The following is a 10,264-nucleotide window of genomic DNA, read 5'->3' as shown; positions in this document are numbered from 1 at the left end:
GACTGGAAACACGGGCAGTGGATTTGAGTGGAAGGAAGGAGAGCAGGCAGTACTTGTCACAGCCAGTGCATTGGGCAACCATTCCTTCAGTACAGAAAACTCTATGTAAAATTATCTTACTCTTGCTAATTAACACAACAGAGAAAATGAAAAGCCCAGTTCTGTGACAGAGCAGAAATGAGGGCACCCTAGAAGCAGTGATAGTTAGAAAGTCTCAACCCATCCAATATACAGTATGGAGGTTCTTCCAAGTGCGAGTACATAGATCCTTTTGATGATGATACTCTGTGGGGTCAATAAAGACAGGAAAGCCCTCTTCACTTCAGCCATTTATTAGATTTGACACTGCTAATGAACAAGGACATAAGCCTTCAAATGCCGAACACATGACTCCTACCAACTTCATATCAGCGGTTCTCAGGAGGAGAAACTTCACCTGAATTATATATTTAGGATAGAAATAAAAAAATCAAGTACTCCAGCTGCTCTAGCAGATTATGGAGGGGTTTGCAAATAAAACACATTCTGAGTGCTTGAGGTCTATTTTGGCAGCTCTTAAATCTTTTTCTTATTGAAAACTCCTGTTTGCTACAATATATATAAAGATGGGATTTTGCTATACTGGCAGCATTTCAATATATAAAATCACCAGAGATCATGGAATCAGAGCTCTGTAACTAATTAAACTTCACAGGAAATGCTAACATGTATTTCTTAAGGAGAAAATTAGTATGGTAGCAACTGTACATCACTTACCTACAATGAACTAACCAGCTCCATTTGTAGCTGCCATCTGTCCTCACTCATTGTTAACAGCCTTCTTCAAACTAACACTTGATAAAAATCAAAAGATCCTAATGCAGTCCATTGGCCTGCACACTCAATACTCAAATAAAACATGTTCCTAAGTATAATAAACTTCTTCAGGCAGAGCAGTTCCAAAATACTTCTGGATTTTAACTTAAACCTTCTTAAAATGTTGTGGGAATAGTTTACTTGTGTAAGTGAATAAAGATAACCCAAGAACCACATTTGTATATAAAATTGTCTTAAAGAGGCCAGTAATCTGATTTGTTTTCATTAGCATTTCACTGAGAGCACACCTAACCAAATGCCCATTCAAAAACCAGGAAACTGGTATTAGTCATATAAGCAGACCTCCTTCACTTGCTACCTTTGCTTACTTAAACAAACCAAGGGACATGGAATGTAACTCACTGTTCTATTGAAGATTACAAATATAGACAGAAAAAGAAAATTAACCCTCCAAGGAGAAGGCACTTCTGAAATAAAATGGTGGTTTGGGAAACTATATTTTGAGATCAAGCTTGAAGAATAATAGTGCTAACTATTCTAATTATGTTTGAAAACTCAAAGCTTCCTTAGTTAAAACAATATATATCTTTGATCACTTATATTAATGGGTATGGTAGCTTTGCAGAGTATTGTTTATGAATATAATACATACATAGTGCTGAGTTTAATATTTTATTTGAATGACGTTCAATGTTATGCAAAATAAACTGTTATGTTACATCCACTGTGACATCAACTAAAATGTGAACTAGTTTGCATAGGTTAGTACTTTGGGCAGCATGATGTTGCTCTAGTCCACCAAGGCTTAAATATTCACAGTGTAGAGGAAAAAACAGGAATTAAAGCATTTCTACTAAAATATATTTTAATAGCTGGTGTTAACTTTCTGCATAACAAAAGCCAAATTAAGATGATACATCATATGATCCAAGAGTAAGTATATCTGTCCTTTGAAAAACAATTGTTACCTTCATAACTGTATACTCCCAAATACAGTACAGTTTTGCAAAATAACTAAAACTTTACACACTTTAAAGCAAACATAAGCCAAACTGCACAGCGGTTCATTTTTGCTTTTTATATCACACTGCAAAAACCAACAGCTGAGAGGGTTTCCACATCATGCTAATCAATGTCAATACAGTCATTGCTGTCTTCCAATGGTCTAGCAATTTCTAATAGTAATATTAAATACACGATTGTAATGCTACAGTATAGCTTATTTTCCCCCCTAAAATAATAATAATTAAACAAATGTCAACAACAACTGGATTACAACTTAAGTACAATATGCAAATTCTATTTATCAGACACAAGAAGCATATGAAATTCCTTTGAATATACTGTTGTAGTGCAGGCAGTTTAGGAAATATAGCTTTCAGGTTTTCTTTCAAAAGGAGAGATGAGGTTCCTATGGCATAAAGCTGGAGAAAATCACTAAAAGCATTGCAAAATGTTTTATTCTTCTACAGCTCACCAGTACTTTGTATTTGCCAGCATATCAGTTTGGAGAACTTCAACAGCATCTTTTGTCTGTTTCAGTATACTATTTAAACATTTACTAAAGCGTATTCTGTATTTTAAATGGAGTATTAATCAACATAATTAAAATCTAACATTTTATACCCTGTACCACTTTCTGCCACAGACTTCTGTATTTGTCATTTCCTTTTCATTGTACAAGATGACATGCAGTCGCTGCACTATAAAAACTAGAATTATTACCTTTCCTAAGTATTAGAGACCTTCCATATCCCCGAGGAACACTTGGGACACATTTGTCAAAAATATAATCCATGGGATGTGATCCTTTGTCAAATCCCAATCTGCTGAAGTGGTTTATGGTATGCCAAATGTAATCAAGAAAACCCTGTTTCATCAAGATTAAATGCTAATGTTCCATAATGAAAAATTACAACTGTGATATCTGTAAGTAGCTTTGTTTAGAAAATGAAAATTAGCCAGGCAAGAAAGAGTAATGAAAAGCAAGGCACCCATTTGTTCTTGTATATATGTATGAATATGCTCTATGTTGTTTTCTACATTTATACTTGTGTTAGCAAGAATTACAGCACATTGTATCTTCTTTATTTCTAAAATGCTTAAAATGGGAATGTGTGAACTTCCAACCTGAATTTTGGAGTATCTTGTGAAATTCAGCTCCTTAAAAGTCTTTTCCTTTCCCCAGAAAAATGCTGTCTGCATAAAAAAAGTACAGTGAGGGGAACATGCTGCGTTTAAAAGGAATTTACACTTCAAAGGTGACAAGATAGCATATAACATCTGTTCACACCTATATCCCACTGCATGTAACAGGCTCCAGTGTACACCTTGTAAAACCTGAGCTGGCACAATTTAGTTGCTGACTTACTCTCCCTATCTTACAAATTTTAGATCTTAAAAAAACATCATTTTTATAATTGCACTCTGATAATTTTGGGCCTTTGATAGCACTGCTAGAACAAAACTGCATAATGACATTAAAGTTTGGTTTACATCAAAAAGCAGGAACTGTTCCATATGAACACGGATTACTAAGCATATACAACATAAAAACCTGACTACATGAATGAGTAGCTTAAAACAGTTCTTAGTAATTCTGCTGACATACCATTCTCAAGAGAAATACAATTCACATGTTGTTTTGTTTTCCTGACATTTTTATTTTGCAAATTGCTTTAGCTGTTTTGCCAGGCTGATGAATATTCAAAATTAATAAAGGAAATTTTATTTCCATTGTTTAGCATAACAGAGTCCTCTAATGTCATCGAACGTTCATTTTCTGATTTACTGTTCCCTACGCATACAGTGCTCAACGCTGCAAGCCATCTCCTCATTTAAGGAGAATGCTAGTATATTTATAGGCGGAGACTTTCTTTTTTATAAGTCACTAAAAATTGCAACTTGATGCAATGTATCTATTCCCTATATTTCTTTTTGTTCATATCTGGTTAACAAACTGACAAGTTGTCCTTATTGTTGTCAGCATTACACAGCTAATAGAGCAGTACAGCAGCAAGTCATAGCCAATTCTGCATCAAGCATCCTCAGAAAATGTGCCAGCCATTGTAAGATGAGATTCTTCTCCTTGCTGTTGATGGCTGGTGATGAAAACCAACACAGAAACAGACTGCTTGTCTCAGAGCTTCTAGCTCAGGTTACCACATCACCCTTTTGAGAAAGCCATTTGACTTGCAAAGCTTGCTAATTTCATGTGGAAGTCACCAGTGATTCATAAGGGTGTGTCACAGCAGCAGCTCTACACACAAAACTTTTAAGAATTTCAAATGACAGCAGTGTCACCCATACAGACTGCATATTTGCAGTATTGCATCCCTAGTTTTAAACCACAATTCTTGAAGGTAGACGCCCCCGGGTCAGCTTTAGCCTTGAAATTACACAGCTGACAAGAAAGCACAGGCAATTCCACAGTCACGGGCATTTTTTAATTTATTTTTTTTAATACAGTCATTCCACACTGTTTGGCATCTGGTATTAGCCCTGTGTTAGCATCACCTAAAAATAATTGCATAAGCTTTCCAATTCCTAATTGTGTGCAAAAACAGAACTAGGAAGTATTGGCACTGACAACTTTCAGTTGACACAATAAATCCATACCGCCTGCCTTCTTTATTCTCTAAATAGCTATTGCAGGCTTGCTCGCTTACTTTTGTGAAATGAGAAATATAAAATTGCCTTTAAACTCTATATTTAATTCTACTTTCAAAATTTCAGAAATGGAAGAAAGCCAGTGCAGCTTCAACATTCTGAGAGCTACTTCAAAATTAACTTCTCCAGCACACGGCTGAACACCACAAATGATACTATCAGCAAAAACATTTTCTTCCTTAGACATGTATGCATCCACATGAGTAAGCTCCCACGTGAAAGTTTAACTCCTTTGTCCTTCCTCCCAAAGTTTCTCCCTGGGAGGGAACATGGCATCCTCCTGGCACCCAGTCAAAGCAAAAGCAACTTCCCTGTGACCCAAGCCTGCTGACACAGTCCCTCTCAAAGATCCATTATGTCACCTCTCCCCAGCCTCACAGTCAGACCTGGATCTCTCAGTCCTGATCATAAGTTAACGGACACCAAATAGCATATGTGAAGGTTTGTCAGCAAAATATTGTTACTGTTTTCTACAGATGGCTAAACTGAAGCATGATGGCATACAGTATGTCGGACTTCTGTTTGGTTAGTTTTCCTTTCAGTGTCAGTTATGAGAAAGATTAAATCAGTAAAAGAAAACATAGTATTTCTCCCTCATTAATCATTCGGCAAGCGTACAACCCACTGTTGGATCACCAAGATTTCTTGAGGAAACTGAAGCAATAGGCCACTGAGCTGAAACGCACTACAATAACCAGAGCTATCCTCTACTCCTCAGCGGAGGTGCAAGTATTTCTGCAGCAGGGTAGGTACATTAGCTCATCAGCAAAGCAGCCATTAAGCGAGCTACCTGTGGTAAGGAGGAGGGACATGACTGCAGGCTTTGTGTGACTGCACAGCGCGGGGGCCTCACACAGGATATTTATTTACAGCAGTACAGGTGAAGGTAAAAGAACTAACATGAAGTATTGGTTGTACGTTGCCCTAATGGAAGTTTCTATTTAAATGCTAAGTATTACCAGAAGGACACAGAAGAGTTGACAGGTTTTATATTCTAGATAGTCTTTGCAAGGAATTTTCTGTGGAAAAGATACTGAAGAACCATGATTCCAGATATGGATCTAACTGATGGACTGGGATGCAAGCAAAGCTGATAGAAGAGGTCATGTTCGAAATAAGAGAAAATGGGTAATCCGGGAATAAATGTGAGTATGCAAGACTCAGGAAATTTTTGCTGTCAGAATAGACCTGCTTATTGTAAGGCTGCAGGGCAGTAGAGTGTTTTATTTGTGGGTGTTGAGGGTTTTTTTTCACTAGCATATTACTTGCCATTATTTCAAATGACTGAATTATCTACTCAACGTTTTTATTTTTATTAGGATGCTAACTGCTCAAAAATTAAACACCTCCCTAATAATTTGAAGATGTGTTCAAACTCCTGTGACTTCAGAGTGCCATAAGAAGTGAATTGATTTTATGGTTGTTATTATAAACAGAAACAATATCTTTGAGGTGTAGGGAAAAGATATTTCCCCTTTACAGCTAACTGACTGAAATCTTTATAGGACTGGCAGCACCAGGCTTCCAGATATGTTTTTCATTTTGAGGGAGCACTATTATAAGCAATGCTGTTTTCAAAGCTCTGAGCTTCTTGTTGATTATTTATCTTTAGTTTAAAGGACTCTCAAATTGGATTCTGAGTGAGAATGCAGACTGTTACAGCAGTGATAGTCATGAACATGTGCGCTTAAAAGATTCTTCTGATTTTTTTCTAAAAGGTTAGAGTAAATCATAATAAAGCTCAAAGGACTAGAGACAAAAATTAGTTAACGAACTCAATATAATTTGCTGGAAGCATTCCTGTTTTCCCAGTTCTCTGAACAGTACCATACATCCAGCCATCATCGATCGGTTGCACATTAATGATATAATCACCATCCCTGAAGGAAACTTCATCTTCATCTTGGGCACTGTAGTCATACATAGCTCTGTATGTTCTCTGTTGAAGGAAAGAAAACAAGGCTGTAAAGTCTCAAGCTTAAACAGAGATAGATTTCTTCTCTTCTTTGCACAAAGAAAACGAAAAAAAAAAAACCAGTAAAAAGAACAGAGGGAGCAAGGCAGAGAAATCACAAGTTACCCATTAAAAAGAAACAGCACACCCTCCACCCTGTCAAATATAGAGTGAATACAGCCCCTTCTTCTGAGTACCAAAATAATTATTTTTGTAAACCTACATTGTCCAAAGTCCTCATACAAAGAGATTTCAAGCCATTCACTGCCTCTTCGAAATACACCAACTGTTGTTTCATATATTCACTAGTAACAGTTCATTACATCCAGCCATGGCTAGCTGTGCTTCTGCTCCCTATCTGCATGATTCTCAAATGGCTTCTCCTGTGTCTTCACGACAGAAAAGCAGCACAGTCTTCATCCAGGTCATTAACTTTGCCATCTCCCTGAATGTCCTTCATTTCTTTAGGATTCTACCCCGAATTAAAAATTAGTAATATATTACTATCTAATAAAAAAGACAAGATTTCAAAAAGCCTACAAAAATAATTTTTATGAATACTCATTTTTGCATGCTCAGATAAAAGATTGATCTAAGCAAAACACAAAGTCCTATCATTTTCTAAGCCAAATTTCTCTACACCTCTGTCCATGTAAGCAAAGATTTCCATTTTCTTTATAAACAGAGTACTTCTTTCCACTCATAATCAATGAAGTGCTATCATTTGCTGGAATTCAAAGTCAGAGGTAACAGTTTCCCCTTGTATCTTAACAGCAGAACAAAATGAGCTCATTTTAAAATTCCCAGGAGCACTTTCTTTTCCTTACCCCACCTCTTGACAGAAGTCAAGAAAAGTTCAAGCATCACTGATAATATTCACTTTCCCTACCAGTAATTTTTGATATGTCACCATATCTAGCTGAATTTTTCTGGTACAATGATTTAAAGGAAAAAAGGTAAAAAAAAATGTTTGAGTTAATGCTTAGTACTCCTTGTCTGTACCTTTTAAGAGACAGCAAACTTTGATCTGCTTCCCAGTTGAGAAAAACAACTCTGTATTAGTTTTAGTCCATCTCATATGTTTTTTTGAGGGTTTTTAATGAAGTTATTTTCAGAGAAGATGGAGATTTCTCCACACACTATGAGTAGGTCAGTTGTCACATGTTGGAAATGTGGGATCATCTAATCCAAACACTAGAGAGTACCTGATTATTACTGTTCACATGCTAGAAACACACTTTTTGTCTTGATTCTGCCTTTAGCATTGGTAGCGCAAATTAAACACTACAGAGAAATGAGCTCCTGGTTAAATACTGGAGATCACTACCTCTCCTGACAAGCCTACTCTGAACTGTATTCAAGTCTTGCTCTGTATAGTTGTTCTCTGTCATGCTTTGTAATGTTGTTGCCCTGCAGGCTGTGACCAAGAGCAATTTTCAACTAGAGCTATGTGGTTTCTTGGTGGTTCCTTAATGTCTTCCAAGTGTTCACAGATGATGGCGAAAAAAGCATCATTGTTTATGCACTACATCGAATCAACCAACTGGGAGGGTTCTATCATGACAAAAAATTCTTTCAAGTTTCACAAACTAGAAAACTAGTGGTCAGTAAGGAATGGTCTCTGCATTTGAGAATCTTATTCCTTCCAACTGTTTCCAATGATTTCTGTACTGAGCCTTGAAACTTAACTCCAAAAAAACCAGTGAAAAATATTCTATTACAACAAGGTCAGTAGCAGTTAGTCCTTTAAAGAATTTATTTTAAAAAAAGGTCCACTTAAGAAAAATTGTAGTAAGTCTATATCTGGCATAAGGCAGAGAATGGGTTTTCCTCTGAGCCATGATTATATGTCTCCCTTAAACGGGCAAAGACTGGGGAAAGAGATTAAGTGTTTTATTAAACTACATAAAATTGGAAAAAAAACTTAATTTTTTGTTCACTCAGAAGGATGCTCACTCATCCTTAGAGCATCATGGCATACAACATGCTACTGCTGTCTCCTTTAAAGCAGCTTGACTACATGACTCTGGTGACACAGTTGTGAAGACAAGCTGGTAATATCAAACTTTAAAAAAAATTTATTAAGGCCCTAAATGTTGCCGAGAAACCTAAATTTATGGCCTTAACACCTAATTAGGTGTTAAATGGCTGTCAGGAGAAATCTCCATAATAATCCTGTTAGCATTTAATGCCTAATTATCACTTCAGAGTGCAGTCTGGGCTATATAATTGAGAATTACAATGCTTAAAGGATTCAAAGCAGGGATTTTCGAAATGCATTTTAGTGAATTATTCCTCTGTCAGTAGTGAGTTTAGCAGGTACCAAGAGTACGAGAGAGTATAAGAAAAGATTGAGATGTTGCAAAAGAGTTACCAGTTTGGTAAGCTTCAGTTTGCTTTGGTCCCCACCGACTAGCAAACCTGCTGGCACAGCCCAGGATTTCAGGTCTCTCACTTTTTGCACTCAGGCCCTTTTGGAAAGCAGTCAGCTCCCCGAGTGGCTTGCAATATCCTTGGAAATCAGTGGTTGATTCCAGTATCAACTGCCTAACAGCTACCATGCAGGTGTCCAATGAGTTTCTCAGGTTATTGGCTCACCCAAAGATGCAGGTATATGAGCCCCAGACTTCCCAGCAAGTTAGCCCCCTTCAGCCCCCAAGCAACCAAGAACCTGGCAAGCCTGAAAGCACTCAAACTTCACAGAACACCATGATCGTTACAATATAAAATGCCATAGTTTCAGTCTTAAAGAAAAATGCAAGTTTCAACTAATCTTGAAAACATTTTTTTTCAGCTCAGCAAGCTCTAAGTTTTGTTCATAATGAAGTACTTCATCTCTTCAAAAGGTGATAGTGGTAATAAATACAAAACCATTCAAAATAGTTTAAAATTCAAAATTAGAAGTTGGTATTTTTAAAGTAAAAGGTTACTGGAGCTGGACTATGAAATCTTTAGGCAGTGATATGATAAAAAAATGTGATAACCATTAAAGCAGCTCAATTTCCTAAAAAACCTAGCTGAAGACCCATTCAGCTCTCCTTCCATAACCAGTTACTTCTAAAATGAAATATTCACTCCAGGTTTACATTCCCATCCACCACAATTAAGAACTTCATGATACAGCCATGGCTTCTTAAGAAAGCCCAGTAGTATAACTTGGTTTTGATCAGGCACGAGTGGCTGCATGACTGTTCTATTGAATTAGAAAGGGCACACCAATACGGAGTCTGAGCTAGCTTTATACAAGCAGAGATGAGTAATATGGATAGGCACAAAGCCTGCTAGTACAAAATCAGCAAGTCAAAAAAATTTGAAACAAATTTAAACCAACAGGGTGATCTTAAGAGATCAGTGGTTTTCATTCAGCACTAGGAGCCTGAATTCATCACAGAAAGCTCCGCCGCTGAAATACTGTCCAAGTGTTTACTACTCGTTTTAAGCAGGTAGGAGATACAGTTATTTCTTTGCCTTCTGGAGATCATAAACTATTTTTTTTTAATGTATTCTGACATAAACGTTCTTGACATTGCCCTCAGTCACTTAATCTTTTTTATACATGAGGACTACCACTTACATTTAGGACTAGGTCAGTCAAATAGTCCAACCATAAAATTCAAGGGAACCAATTCACTCATATTTAAGTGATTTCACAATAGTTGATAATGTTGCTTACCAAATAAAATCATTCTTTCAATCAAATACTCACCAGACCTGCTGAATGAGGCTGTGAATGCATGGACCTCATGGATGACATACTGGTCTGGTGCATGTATCCATATCCTTGGGACTGGCTTTGCTGATATGCCCCAGGCAGAACAGGGGCTG

At 36.9% G+C, this 10,264-nt stretch overlaps 1 protein-coding gene across 4 annotated transcripts in view; it reads right to left on the bottom strand.

Annotated features, from left to right (window-relative positions):
• Positions 1–1,472: 1,472 nt before the first annotated feature.
• Positions 1,473–10,264, bottom strand: part of NEBL (nebulette) — a 269,788-nt gene continuing 260,996 nt past the window's right edge. For 3 of the 4 annotated variants that reach the window (XM_037385196.1, XM_037385195.1, XM_037385192.1), the window contains 2 exons: positions 10,146–10,261; positions 1,473–6,424 (listed from right to left, as the gene is read on the bottom strand). In XM_037385196.1, the coding sequence (XP_037241093.1) occupies positions 6,248–6,424; positions 10,146–10,261 (293 nt within the window). In that variant the 3' untranslated portion in view covers positions 1,473–6,247. The remainder of the gene's footprint in view (positions 6,425–10,145; positions 10,262–10,264) is intronic. The other variant, XM_037385194.1, reaches the window with a different exon arrangement.

Source organism: Falco rusticolus, chromosome 4, assembly GCF_015220075.1.
Source record: "Falco rusticolus isolate bFalRus1 chromosome 4, bFalRus1.pri, whole genome shotgun sequence".
NCBI classification, from domain to species: Eukaryota; Metazoa; Chordata; class Aves; order Falconiformes; family Falconidae; genus Falco; species Falco rusticolus.
Note: the sequence above shows the minus strand (reverse complement) of the source record. Positions and strands in the feature narration are given on the sequence as shown.